This window comes from Felis catus, chromosome C2 (assembly GCF_018350175.1).
Source record: "Felis catus isolate Fca126 chromosome C2, F.catus_Fca126_mat1.0, whole genome shotgun sequence".
Lineage (NCBI taxonomy): Eukaryota > Metazoa > Chordata > Mammalia > Carnivora > Felidae > Felis > Felis catus.
The window spans coordinates 122,113,308-122,127,668 of NC_058376.1; the positions used below are offsets into that span (position 1 = coordinate 122,113,308).

Sequence of the window (14,361 nt, forward strand, 5' to 3'; positions counted from 1 at the left end):
ACATCTGGTCCAGGTCTGTGTGGGAACAACAGGCCCAGACTCTACCACCCCAAGGCTCTCAGCCCACTGGGACAGCCAAGCCAGCGCTTGGGCAAGGGCCCTGGGAGCCGGGAGAGGCATCCTCAAGCCTGGGAGGTGAGGAGCAGACTCTCAGAGCAGGTAGAGGTTGGTAGGTGGTTTTAAGGAGGGCTTCCTGAAGGAGGGTGAATCTAAGCTGATCTTAGAGAAGGTAAAGCCAGGACAGGGAGAGTATTGCTGGGGTGAAGGAAATTATATAAGCAAGGCGTGGGCAAGACAGGTGTCTTTAAGCTGGAAAGTTGGTGCTGAAACTAGGACCCTAGGAGTCAGGAGAGGAAGGATCCTTGTCCACTGGCCACCTGGTCTAGCCACTACAGTGTGTAGAGAAGGAAGTGGTTTACCCAAGGTCACAGCACATTAAGTCACAATGCTGGGACTCAAACCCAGGCCCCCTGACTCCCAAAACTGAGCCCAGCCTCCGCCCTGACATCAGAGCAGGGGAAGAACACTGACCCGGGTGGTAGGCTTAGCCGGTCTGATGCTTTCGGTCCATCCTCACCAAGGTTGTTTTTGCTGAAAAAACAGGTATGAGGAGTGCCTCCTCCTCCAGGAAGCCTTCCCTTCAGGCCCTTATCTTCCTACACCAGCTTTGTGATCTTCCTCTCCCTTTATTAGTCCGTAACATCTGTAAACATCTCCCCTGGAGGGACAGATCTGCCTGTGCTCTGGGTCCTCAGAGGTTGGCAATGTGCATGTTGGTGGCCTGTACTGCTGAGTGAATGCTGTGCCCGTCCTGGCCCAGACCTTGTCTTGAACTGTCTCCTGACCTGCTCGCAGCTCCAAGCCTGTCTCGGCTGCACACTCACCCTTCAGCCGTTTGCACCACTCCTCGATGATGACATGCACATCCAAAGTCACATCCAGTTCCACCTGTGGGTCCAGTTTGAAACTGTTATCCCATAGGGTTCACCCTGCTTGACCCTGTGCTCCTTGCAGAGCCCACCCTTGGACACCCCCACCCCAGCATCGTCCAACCTGTTTTCCCACCGTGGGGACTAGCTTTGTGGGGACCCAGGCCCCAGACACATTCGTTCTTCCGGGGCAGGCCTTTGTAAAGTGACTCGGGTTTGGGCTCAAGTGGGAACGACAAGACGGAAGACGCGAGAAGAGCCTGGAGAGGGGTTCCCACTTCTGCCTTATGAGGGTCTGGGAACACACCAGCCAGGCTGATGAAGGACACCCTCCCACGCCTCCCCACACAGCATTTAGTAAACAGCGGAAGGACTGAACAACACACTTTATTAGAAACGCTCCTCATTCATCAGTCAAATTCACATTAAAGTCGGGGGAGGCGGTGCCGTCTGGGGCTCTGGGATCCCACTGCGGTGACAATTTCCAGTTATAACGGAGTCTGGACAGAGCTCTGGGAGTGCACGAGAGATGCCCAACAAGGGTGGTGGCGGCATCCCCAGGAGAGGACCAGGCTCGGGACCTGCACCCCTACGGGTCCGGGGCCGCCCGTGCAGCCCCAAGCTGATAAATAAACAGCACATCGCACACACGCTTGAAACAGAAACAAACTCGTTCGTGTCTCCTAAAGTGAAAAAATAATTCGCTCAAATAAAGCTTTGTGACGGCTAGGTACATCTGAATGGACGGTTGCCTAGAGTCCCTCGGCACCCCAGGAAGGCTCCCCAGCCTGAGGCCATCATCCACTCGGGTGTCACGATGCCCCCACTTCCCCCATTAGCACCTTTGGACTACGTACTGCCCTCACCACATTCCTCTTTTAAAATGCCACCAGGTGTAAGATAATAATAATCAAGGCTACACTCTGTCCCCGGGGTGAATTAGTCAGACTCAGCTTCCCCGAAGAGAGGTGCCGCGGGTAGCCAGGGAACTGTGGGTCAGCGGTGGGGACAGAGGGCACGTGAAAGGGTAAGTAAACAATGTGCAAAGAGGTAAGCTGGAAGGGGTCTACACACGGCTTTGTCCACTTGCCAATTCTGTCATCAGGCATCCCTGGGTCACAGTCTTTCAAAGGAGCACAAAGTCCCGAGGTGTCAAGAGAGCGTCGGCACCAAGCTGCTTTCGTCCTTCATCATTCGGCCGCACTCTCCTCCCCGAGCTGGCCAGTCTTCCCCGGCCCTGTCTGCAACCGGGCACACCACAGCGAGCCTCCCGCACAAATGTTTCATTCATTCTCGTGAATAAGGAGACACGCTCTCTGATCAATACCGGGGCTGCTGTGTCTTCTTGGTCGGGGGGCAGGATCTCCGCTGGGTGGAGGCTCCGGGCTCCTCATGGCTCCCAAGGAGGCGCCTGACTTAGGAGGGCTGCCTCCAGGGTGGCAAATACTGTTGGCAAGGGACATTTCACTTTCAACGTTGGGAACGCGTCCTGGTCCTTTCCAAGAACGGAGTGTCCTGGCGTTCTGGGGCGAGGAGGAGGACGCCTTCCTGAATGTACTGTGTGACCGTGAAATGACAGGCCCAGGCCCTGCTGTGTGTGGGTCCCCACTGCTGCTCCTCAGCCTCACTGGTACTGCAGATAGTTTTTGAGAGATTGAGGCAGGGGCAGGGAGCCGATGTCCCGTAGGCGCTGGCGGCCCAGGGCCAAGCGGATGGATCTCCGGCACAGGTCCATCAGCGGCAGGGGCTCAGCTGCAACGAGAGGAAAGTGGATTAGTCTTGCCGCTGCCTTCACACACCTGCTCACCCCTGCCTACCATCTGCCCACCACAGGCGCACCTGCTCCTCTGATCTGGCCTCCAGGGCTGGGACTCCTCCTCCGGGAAGGCTTCTTCAGTTATACTAGCTGGAGGCTTAGAGCAGGGGTTTTCAAACTGTGGGAAGCAACTGATTAAAGAATCCCGAAACCGGGGTGCCTGGGTGGCTCAGTTGCTTAAGTGTCGGACTTCGGCTCAGGTCATAACCTCACAGCGCATGAGTTCAAGCCCCGCCTCGGGCTCGGTGCTGACAGCTTGAAGCCTGGAGCCTGCTTCAGATCCTGTGTCTCCCTCTCTCTCTGCCCCTCCACCGCTGACTCTCTGTCTCTCTCAAAAATAAGTAAACATTAAAAAAAAAAAAAAAAGAGGGGTGCTTGGGTGGCTCAGTCAGTTAAGCCTCTGACTTCTGTTCAGGTCATGATCTCGGAGTTGGTGAGTTGGAGCCTGGTCGCGGACTCTGTGCTGACAGCTCAGAGCCTGGAGTCTGTTTTGGATTCTGTCTTCTTCTCTCTCTGCCCCTACCCCTCTCACACTCTGTCTCTCTCTCCCACTCAAGAATATAAATAAATAAATAAATAAATAAATAAATAAATAAATAAATAGAATTCTGAAATCAATTCATTGGATGGTGACCAGCAATTTAAAAAAATAATTAAAAAAAAAAAACAACAAAGAAGAAAGACAAGAAAGAGAAAATGGAGAGCAATGGCCATAGCAAGACTAAGTATTCCACGAAAGCTGTTTCTCTGATATGCATGTTCTGTGTGTCTCAGTGGAAAAAATACTTCTCTCTGCAGGTCCCTATAAAAATGAAAGCCTCTGACCTAGGAGGGGATCTGCAGTGGGCTTCCTCCTAGAAACAGGTTAGGCTTGGGGAGGCTGTTTGAAATTCCGTTGAACCCTCAAACTTCTCCTGTAGCACCTTTCGATAATCAGCAGAGGGATGTATTTTCTTCTAATATCCAGTTCTGGGAAAATTCATGAATTAAAATTCATAACCCATAGAACATCTGGATGTGGGACCAAGTTTAATTAGTTTTATTGCACACATATTTATTGAGCTCTTATTCTCTTCCAGGCCCTCTGATTGGACCTAGGTATACAGAGATAACTAAACCAAGGCCAGAGGCAGTCCTGGAAGTAGAGAAGGGCTCCGGGCTGGAGTTTAAGCAGGTGAATACTTGTAACAGAGTGTAATAGATGCAATGATTCCTAAGTGCACAAGGGGCAGAAACTGGGCAGTTCCTATGGAAGAATTGTTTGAAAGCTTCAAAGAGAGGATTGCTGAAAAGGTTTTGAAGGATGAATAGGAGTTTTATGTCACGTTAGGGAAGGGAGTATTCTAGGCTGAGAGAACAGGCAAAGGCACAGAGGCATAAAACAGCCTGGAAGGTCTGGAGGGAGAGGAATGGTGCTGGTCAGCTGGGTCAGGAATGAGAGGATGGTGGTAACATGTTGTCTCATATGGCTTATATAGGGCTAGTTTCCCCAAGCTGATGGTAACACGTTAGAGGCCTAATGCTGCATCTTTTTTTTTTTTTAAGGTTTTTGTTTTTGTTTTTGTTTGAGAGAGAGAGTAGGGGAGGGGAGAGAGAGATAGAAAGGAAGACAGAGAGAATCCCACGCAGGCTCTGCACTGTCAGCACAGAGCCCGGTGTGAGGCTCAAACTCATGACCCCAGCCGAAATCAAGAGTCGGACAATTAACCAACGGAGCCACCCAGGTGCCCCCTGGAGCTGCGTCTGAATGCTTTTTTGGTAACAGAACAAGTGACAGTTTAAAAGCATCTATAATGTGCTAAGATGCCATAAAACTGTAAGTAGTGAATACTGACACAAGAGTTGTGATAGGAATAATATAAGGGATGGGAAAGAGGTCAAGAGTGTGTTTTGGAGGAATTTTCATTTACGAGAGCTGCGGAGTTAATATGGAGAGCCATTCGAGTTAAAGTAGGACGTGGCCGGTGCACTGGAAGCCACACACCAGAGTGTCCCCAGCTCTCCTTCACTCGAGACGAGGCTGTGCTGTGTGGCATATCCACGGGGAGTATTGGTGGCTTTAAACATTCTTGCCTCCGTATCCTCTTTTGGCCCTCATACGAACACTCATGTTGGCCAGGGAGGCCTGGCCTCCTGTTTTTCAGGCCCAGAGAGCAGATCAGTCACCGTCAGTCACATGGTCACACAGTCACCATGCCTAGACCCACACCCGACACCTCTCTTGAGGCGTTCCCATAGCTACACCCTGGTACCCAGCTCTCCTTCTCCCTGTCCTCCCATCTGGTTCTGATCCAAGCTTTGCGCTGCTCCCCAAATCATGCCTCTGTGAACACCCCCTCCCAAATCCCAATCCTCCTATCTACTTATAATTACTTTAAGTTGTTTATTTATATTTTTTTTTCTTTGAGTATAGCTGACACTCAATGTCACATTAGTTTCAGGTTAACTGTAGTCACTCTTTACTGAAGACTTATGTGGTCAGGTGCTGTGGGGAACTGCTCACGTGAATGTATTATCAAACTCATATCACAACAACCTTTTGGGGTAGAAGTTATTATAACTATTATTATTACCCTCATTTTATTGATTTATTTTTTAAGTTTTTTTTTTAGCTTATTTATTTTGAGAAAGACGGAGAGAGCATGAGTGGGGGAGGGACCGAGAGAGGAGGGACAGAGGACCCCAAGCAGGCTCTGCAGTGTCAACGCGGAGCCCAATGCCGAGCTCAAACTCACAAAACCATGAGATCGTGACCTGAGCTGAAGCCAAGAGTCAGATGCTTAACCGACTGAGCCACCCAGGCACCCCTATCCCTATTTTAAGGAGGAGGAAACTGAAACACAAAGAGGGTAAGTCACTTGCCCAAGGACATATGGCCGGTAAGGGCCCCAGCCAGGAGCCAGTCCCCACTCGTGGCAGAGCCCAGGTGGGCCCCGTGCACCAGGTGTCCTGACCAGAAGTGCACTCTTCCTCCACTTAGACAAACGTGGCAAGGGTTTTCAATTCCATTCCTCGTTGCAAGCAGCCTGTGAACTTCTTAAAGGACATGAGCCAACTCACCTGTCCTGGGACCTACAGCCCTCAGTCTGCACACAGGGGGATGGCCCGGAAATTGTCTGTTCAATGAACGAATTGATGTTCTGCCTCGGGGCATGTCCTCTATAGATGTTTTAAGCTATTGGAATAAATTGCTCTTACCCAGAAGCATGTCTGCCTTAGCTCCCCCATGCTCCTGTAAATCCCTCCCCTCCCCCCCCCCCCCAACAGGGCAGGTTTCAATTCAGGTGGGGATTTAATTGTGGTGGGGATTCAGTGAGCTGGAAAGTGTAACGCACTTAGCATGATAACACAGAGTAGGTGTTTAACACGTGCCATTTCTAGCTATCTCCTCCCCACCCGTGCATTTGTTTGGTTGCCCTTGGGGAGGATAAGCTTGGGGGGGGGGCTGTTAACAAGGTAGGTTTTGGCTCTGAGGGGAGAGGGGCTGGCACTTTGCATCAGGAAAATTCTGAGCTGTTAATGTCTGATAATCATGCCAGAGCTTGAAAGCTTCCTTAAATATTTTAAAGCTCTAGGCACACATCAGGTCCTCAATCCCCAAAATGCTAAGCCTTGTCAAGCAAACCCAATGCCCTGTGTGTTCCCTGCCTAGTTAGGGGCTGAGGAGGAGGAAAGAACTCTGTTTATCCTCATTCCTCTGCGGTCTTTGAAATCAGTCCAGAGCCCAACTCCAAAGGAAGTGAGAAAGGGGGCTGGGGCTGGAGTTCAGGGCACGTCTTTAGCTCCGAATAGGAAATAAAAATCATCTCTGCTAATTTCTGAGCGACCTGTAAACTGAAGGCTGCACAGCAATGCCAGGGTGCACAGAGCAAGGCCTTGCTGCAGCCGTGGAACTTCCAGCACTTCAGGGATGCCCAGTGTTGGCTGGGCCCACCCTCCAACTCCTCTCTCTGACTCCCCTTGGCTTTGGAACCCTTCGGAGAACTGCCAAATGCCGAGGCTTGGAAATGATCAACCAGGTGGGAAGAGAAACACAGAATCTTTCAGCACAGGAGCCATTTTCAGAAATGTTTTCCAACCAAGACGACAATCGGAAAGGAGTCATTGTTCACAAAAGCACCTATGCGAGTGGCCAATAAGTATGTGAAGAAGTGCTCGACTTTATGAATCGCCAGAGAAGTGCAAACTGACACTACAATGTGACTCTGCTGTCTGCCAGCCAGAATGGCCAAAATGAAAACAAGGCAATAGCAAGTGCAGACGAGGATGTGGGACAACTGGAGCTCTCGTGACGCTGAGAGCACGTAAGCTGGCACAACTATTTCGGAAAACTAAAGCTGAGCCTGTGGCCTGCAGATTTCCCTCCAGTGTGCACCAGTGTGCTAAATGCAGGTACACGAATGCTCCTGGACGCATTATTGGTTTTTAAAGTTTATTTATTTTGAGACAGAGACAGAGAGCGAGCAGGGGAGGGGCAGAGAGAGAGGGGGAGAGACAGAAATCCCAAGCAGGTGCCACACTGTCAGCACAGAGCCTGATGCGAGGATCGAACCCACAAACGGTGAGATAACAACCTGAGATGAAGTCAAGAATCAGACGTTTAACCCACTGAGCCACCCAGATGCCCCAGAAGCAGTATCTGTAAGAGCACGAATCCAGAAACAATTCTACTGTCCGCCAACAGTGGAATGTAAGCGTAAATTGTGTATCTTCACATAGCACAACCCTAACCAGCCATGAGAAGGAGGACCCACAATTATATGCAAAAACACGGATGAATCACAAACATAATTTGGAGTGAAAGAAAAGTACATTTTGTGTGACTTCACCTATAAAGTTCCCAAAACAAGATGATGACATTAGGGCAGTGGCGATACTGGGCAGGGGGCGATTAGGAGGGGCAGGAGGAGGAGCGCCTGAGTGGCTCAGTCGGCTAAGCAGCTAGGCAGCTAAGTGTCAGACTTCGGCTGATGTCATGATCTCATGGTTTGTGAGTTTGAGCCCCGTGTTGGGCTCTGTGCTGACAGCTCAGAGCCTGGAACCTGCTTTGGATTCTGTGTCTCCCTCTCTCTCTACCTCTCCCTGGGTCACACTCTGTTTCTCTCTCAAAAGTAAATAAATATTAAAAAAAAAAAAAAAAAGGAGGGACAGGAGGAAGCTGGGGGACAGGTATTGTCCTGCTCTTTGAGTTCTGGTTGTACCCGCGTGTTCAATTTATAGAAACCATCCAGCTTTGTCACCTGAGACTTGCATGCTTTCTGCATATTTATACATCAAAAATGCATTTACATTAAGAAAAATAAAAGGTCACTGACTGAGTGGGGAGTGCCTCCACTCCATGGTTGGGGGGTGTGGACACAAGCCAGACGTCTTCCCAGCGGCCTCAATGGGGCCAAGTGAGGAGAGGAAGCTGCTTCAGAATCCCCTCTCCCGCTCCCACCACCAGTGGGCCAGGCAGTTGGCTCACCTTCTCGGGACCACATTTTTCTCATCTGTAAAGTGGGGACAGCAACACTTCCGGCCACGTGTTGTGACGATAGTATGCCACCGCATGCTCCTTGCCTTAAAGACATTCTCTCTACGGTAGGTCTTATTTCAGGCCATCAGCCCAAGAGGCACCATTAAAAATAGTAGCAATTTACTTATTGTGTTTCTAAAAATGCCTCAGTACATGGTCCTAATTGACAATGCTCTGCTCTTGATGAAGATTTATTGAAGCTGGGGCTGCATGTCTGGTTCCACGCTAAAAATATCACAGGGCAATCATTTCCAAGGTTCTGTGGTGACCTGAATTCTTCCGTAACTCTCCATCAACCCCTTGTACAAGCCCAAGTAAGCCACGGAACTTCTCAGGGACTCTTGTTTTGCTGTCAACGAAGTGGGGAAGTTAGATCATCTGGCTTAGAGAGTCCATATCTGTGATGGAAACGGTGAATGGTGGAGATTCCACACAGGGATTGGTGGCTTAAGCAGCTTCCCTGGGCCCCTTGAGGTCTCCTCTGCTTGCAGTGGAAGATGCCAAGATGTGAGTCCTACCCTACATCCATCCCTACGTTGATATTTTGAAAAAAGATCAACAGTTTAAGGTCAGGAGATGAAATTCTTTTGCAACAGCTATAGACAGTGGTCAGCAGAGAGGGGAAGGTTTGAGCGCCAGCCTTGAAATCTGAACTTCAGTAGAGGTGGGTACTGTTTGTTTTTGGGAAAAGAAATGAGAAGACACGCAAATGGGCAACCACATACACGCTCTATATGCCTGACACCGTGCTAATCACTCATCCATAGACTATGGTTTTGGTGTCAGAAGACTCAGAGAATTCCCTGCATGCCTCTGGGCCTCCCCTCATGCTGCTCCTTCAGCTGTCAGACCCCCCGCCTGCCTGCCAGAAGCCTGCCTCCTCTATAGGACCCCAACTAGGTGTCACCTCCTCGCCAATGGCGTGGCTTCTCTGCCTTCTCTGTCTATACCTGTCAAGTGTCGCTCCACTTAATTACACAAATGGACAAATATGTCATTACGCATTCACTTCTAAAATATATGGCATCCCTGTACCAACCGGCCCCATCATGCTCTGCAGGGACCTCAGCTCATATCTAGAAAGCATTTGGAATCTGGAGTTTTCTCTTAGCAAGCTTCACTGTTTCCCCAGCAAAAAGTGTTGTGACTGCAGCTGGGACATAGGCAGCGTTTTCTGATGAACTCTGTCCCAACAAGCGTCACTGGCACAGATGGTCCCCACAGCACAGGTGGGGCCTGCGTTTTTCCCCCGGGATAGAGAGCGAGCGAGCCCCTTCACAAGCATGGGAATGCTGCACAACAGAACAGTCCTAAATAATGCATGGCCTTCCCTAGCAACACCGCGGAGCAGGGACGTGGGAAACTTCCAGAGGGGAGAATCCGGAACAAAGTGTGCTAGGAAACACCACCTGAACTGTGTGAGGCTGTGCCTGGGGCGGCAGCCTGGACCCCCGGCTTCTACCTCTCCCGCCCATGTCTCTCGAAAGGGCAGAGGAGATGTGCACCTGTGTGCACGTGTGTGTTTAAAGGATCTGACAACAGTACTGGAAAGCAAGACAGGCAGTCAGCAGCCTAGACGTTCGGTTAAATTCTGGGAAGACAGGGACAGGACGGTGGAAAGATCAAGCAGAGAACTGGCAGCCCTGTGCACCAGGGGTGGACACGGCTCTCACCAAAGGAGCCCTGGAGAAGCCCCAAGCTCCAGCAACAGAGGGCAAGACATGGGCTATCATCAGGGTAATCCCTTGGAGAACTACAAGCTCAGCATCTGGGACAGCTGAAGCCTCGGCTCTCTCTCTGCAGGAGACAGACAGCCTCGGGGAAGCTCCTGGTCAGCGCTGCGGTCAAACAGAGATGCCGAGTGGAGCACGAGCCAGCCCTTCTCCACCGCAGAGGGCATGCTGGCCGGGGGGAGACGCTTCCATCAGGATGAAGCGCCCGCGGGTCTGGCCCGCCCAGGTCCCTGACCCAGTCCTCTCCAGAAAGGTGGGTCCAGAAAGACAGCGGTCACCCGAAGACTCCACAGCGCTCCCACCGCAGGGGACCTGCACTGCTACGGAGCGAAAAGCAGCTACCCTTCAGATTCTGAAAGAGGAGCCTCTGCCCACCCAGTCTGATTGTTACTCAAGGAGGTGCTCCTGCAGAATGAAAACGTGCTCCAAGAAACAGGATGGCACGAGTTTCCAGGAAAAGGAGAGAGGAAATGGAACGTGCATGTGAAGGAAGGTGGAGGGATGGGCATGAAGAGCCGTTAGATCTCCTGCCAGTGGCCGTCGCTTCTCTCAAGCGCCATCCTCCCCGTGACGCTCTCTGCCTCCTCACCTCTGGCCGCAAACCTCAGCCAATCTTCCACTGTGCCCTGGAACTGCAGCTTTGTACGCAGAAAATGGCACCCCTGACTTCCCCAGGAGCTCCCCCCACCTCCTGCCTGAAGGGCCCGTAACATTCTCTCCCAGACTCCACGGCCCCTCGGCCTTCCCTGGGGGCCGTCTGTGCCCGCAGGCCCAGGAGGCGGGCAGACTCCTTGCACATCTGAAGCTCCACACCTGCCATTCGCTTGTGAGAATTCCCACCTCCTCTTTGCACCCCTTGGCTCTGACCCTTGCTTCTTTCATCCACCGACCTCTGGCCCCTTGTTTGTCAGGGTGCTGGCCCGGCCTCCCAGGTCCCCTCTCCGCCCACACCTGCCGCCTCCGCCTCTGACGCAGTCCTCCACAGGCACAACCCTCTCATCACTCAGGCTCCTGGTTCTGGACCACCTCGTGCTTGGGACACTCCCCTCCACCCAGTGCCCACCCCTGGGTCATGCCATGGAGCTCAGCCACATTCCCTAAATGCCCATTTCAGCACCCCAGTCTCTGACCACTGGATCAGCCTCCCCCACTGTGGCCACAGGACCCTCTCCTTCTTCGCTCAACCCATCAGCATTCTTTTCTTTCACCTTCCTCCTCACCCCAGCTGCATGATTCACCATCCCCAGCGATAAAGGATGGGGGGGCAGACGGGTGGGATGGGTAGCCACTAAGTGGCCGGGGGCGCAGGGCTGGAGACTGAGAACGTACAGGGAGCTAGGAGCCCCTCGAGCTCGGTTCATCTCTGTTCAGGTCCATTTCAGGGCCCCCTCGCCCTGAAGCTGCTGCACAGCTGAGTGAAAAGTGGCTGAGCAGCTGGCAGCCCTGGGCTTGGCGGGCCTCGGCCACCAGCTGCCAGGGTGGCTTCGCCTTCCTCCTTAGGGTCTCAGCCTCTATCAGCGTGGCGAGTGGTTTGGCAAGAAGGCTCAGGGTCCCTTCCACAGCTGACCCTTGGCAGAACGGAAATCAGATTTGATCCTGGCAGCGGAAGGACTCTGACTGAACCCAATCAAATTAGGCTTCAACGTACATGAGAAAGTGAACGGCAGGGGCGCCTGGGTGGCGCCGTCGGTTGAGCGTCCGACTTCAGCCAGGTCACGATCTCGCGGCCCGTGAGTTCGAGCCCCGCGTCGGGCTCTGGGCTGATGGCTCGGAGCCTGGAGCCTGTTTCCGATTCTGTGTCTCCCTCTCTCTGCCCCTGCCCCGTTCATACTCTGTCTCTCTCTGTCCCCAAAAAATAAATAAATGTTGAAAAAAAATTAAAAAAAAAAAAAAAGTGAACGGCAAGGCTTCCGTGAGATAAATGTTAGATGAGCCTTGGAGATCTAGGGCCGTGGCTCTCATGCTAGCACAGGCAAGGTGGGCTTCCTGGGGGAGGTGGTACTGAGCCGTACTCTGCTGTGTTATCAAAGGCAGGGCTGGGTGCTCGGAGGCCGCACTCAGGCTTACCAAGTGAGACTCATGTTAGCCACAGGCTCACATTAGCGCTGCCGAAGGAATGAAGACTCTTGGTGACCTGAGTCCTTCATCTGAGGGCCTTCTATCCATGGGTGCTCTCTGCTCTCTTGCCCTGGATCTAGCAGAGCTGGGGTTGCCTGCCCACTCACTCTGCCGCTGCTGTGCCCAGGCCCCGCCAAAGCCAGTGGGTGGGTGTCGGCTGCTGCCTTCACCCCACTGTGAGGAAGAATGAATGGCTCCAGGCAGGTGCTGGGGGACTTGGGGCTCTCTGGGGATTTGTGGCCTTAGGCCTGTTGAGCCGCCTCAGCCCCTAAGCGGTTGCAGGCTGAAGAAGCCTCTGTGTGTTTAGGCTTGGGGGGGGGGAGGACTGGGGAGACGGAAAGAAGATCCCGTCACTTGCCCAGCCTCTTGAGAGCCTGGCAGGGGTGTGGGGAGCGGTACTGGAGAGAAATCCTAGCTCGGCTTCCGTCCTCCTACAGGGCCAAGGTCAGTCTCTGTTGACAGCAAACTTGAAATTTCCCTGAATGATGTAAGATCTCTTCGCTGGCCCATCCTGCAGATGGGGAAATCAAAGCATGAGGACATCACTGTTATTATTATTTTTTTTAACGTTTATTTATTTTTGAGACAGAGAGAGACAGAGCATGAATGGGGGAGGGGCAGAGAGAGGGAGACACAGAATCGGAAGCAGGCTCCAGGCTCCGAGCCAATAGCCCAGAGCCCGACGCGGGGCTCAAACTCACGGACCATGAGATCGTGACCTGACCTGAAGTCGGACGCTTAAACCAACTGAGCCACCCAGGCGCCCCAGGACATCACTGTTATAATCAAAGTCTTCTTAAGAGGGCTTGGAGGGACACCAGAGTCCCAGTGTCATTTTGTGGACTTTGAGGATAAAGTCTTGTCCCTCTAATGCAACGATGAATCACAGATGCAGGCACTCATCATACTTCTACTTCTAAACTTGCTTTGCAGGACCTGAGCAGGGAGCTGGGCACACAGGGGCTCCCGGGGCTACAGATGGGTCAGGGAGATGAGAATGAATGGTGGCAGCCCAGCTGGGTTTGTGTTTAAGAGCAGGAATTGTAAGGGGGGTTGTGAGAGCCAGGAAGAAGGGCACCTAGCCCAGCCTGGGATTATCCAGGATGGCTTCCTGGAGGAGGCTGCAAGTAAGAGAAGTTTCAGAAGATGAATAAGAGTTAGCTTTACTGCTGGGTGAGGATGCCTATTGGCTCCAAAGCCATCTCTCTAAGATGCGTTCAAGGAATCCCGTTTGTGTAAGTAACATTGGGAAAAGTTCACAGTTTTCTCAAATGACACTTTGAGGAAACAAAAACCAGTTGTTGAAGATCTAGTCTGTTAAAAGAAAAAGTCAGCGCCCTCCCTTTACTGGGAGTAGAGGCTGTACCCTCGATCTTAGCCAAGTGTCCATGAGGGTGCCCAGGCGAGTCCCAGGAGTGAATGTACACTGTGAGATGGTGTGTGCCTCACTCTTCAAATGAAGACATTTCCAGAAAGGCCCATCTCCCTTTCCATTCTCATGTCCCTGAATTCTGACTGGAATGATCAGTGGTGGTGTTCCTGAAGCCTGAGGAACATTTCATTTTGGAGGTGAAACTAAAATGACTATCGACCTCAACTCGACAGGTACTTAGCCCCTGCTATTACCTGAGTCGGGGACAGCGTCACACCAGCCTCTACATCGGCCCCAGTCTGGGACCCTCGGGAGCCATCCATGGCCCAGGAGCATCAGCTTCAGCCGGGAGCCTGCTGGGAATGCGGGAGCTCCGGCCTACCCCGAACAGCTGCATCAGGCCCAGCAATTTCACAAGATCCCCAGTGATTCCAACACAACAGTCTACAGGCCCGCTCCATGGGGCTGCTCCACACACATCCCAACACCCAGCAGAGAACCCACGTATCTCCCCCGGCCCATCTTCCTCACCACTGTGCTTCTCTGGTGGGATCCCTGTCCTAGGGGCCATGTCTCGGGCTCCTAAGCCCTCCTTTGCCCTCCAAATTGGCCCCACCAGCAAGCCCTGCCATGCCCACCTTCTAAACACCTCGGATCCACCCTGACATTCTGTCTTCGCGACCAGCCCTCTGGTCACCTCCTGACCCCGCCACGAAAAGCAGCCTCCCGAGCGTCCCCCTGCCTTTGCCCTCTCCCCATCTAGTATAGCTTCCTCTCTCTGCTGGGTGAGCCTGTCCCCCAAATACGTTCCCCAGCAGAGGCCTGTGAGTGGTTCTCATCATTATAGTGACTCGCCTGAGGAGTTCATGGGACAA

General features: G+C 52.4%; 1 protein-coding gene across 1 annotated transcript in view; it reads right to left on the reverse strand.

Annotated features, from left to right (window-relative positions):
• Positions 1–1,300: 1,300 nt before the first annotated feature.
• Positions 1,301–14,361, reverse strand: part of SPSB4 (splA/ryanodine receptor domain and SOCS box containing 4) — an 81,962-nt gene continuing 68,901 nt past the window's right edge. Inside the window, exon 3 of the mRNA XM_006936390.5 lies at positions 1,301–2,681. Coding sequence (XP_006936452.2) covers positions 2,554–2,681 — 128 coding nt within the window. The 3' untranslated portion in view covers positions 1,301–2,553. The remainder of the gene's footprint in view (positions 2,682–14,361) is intronic.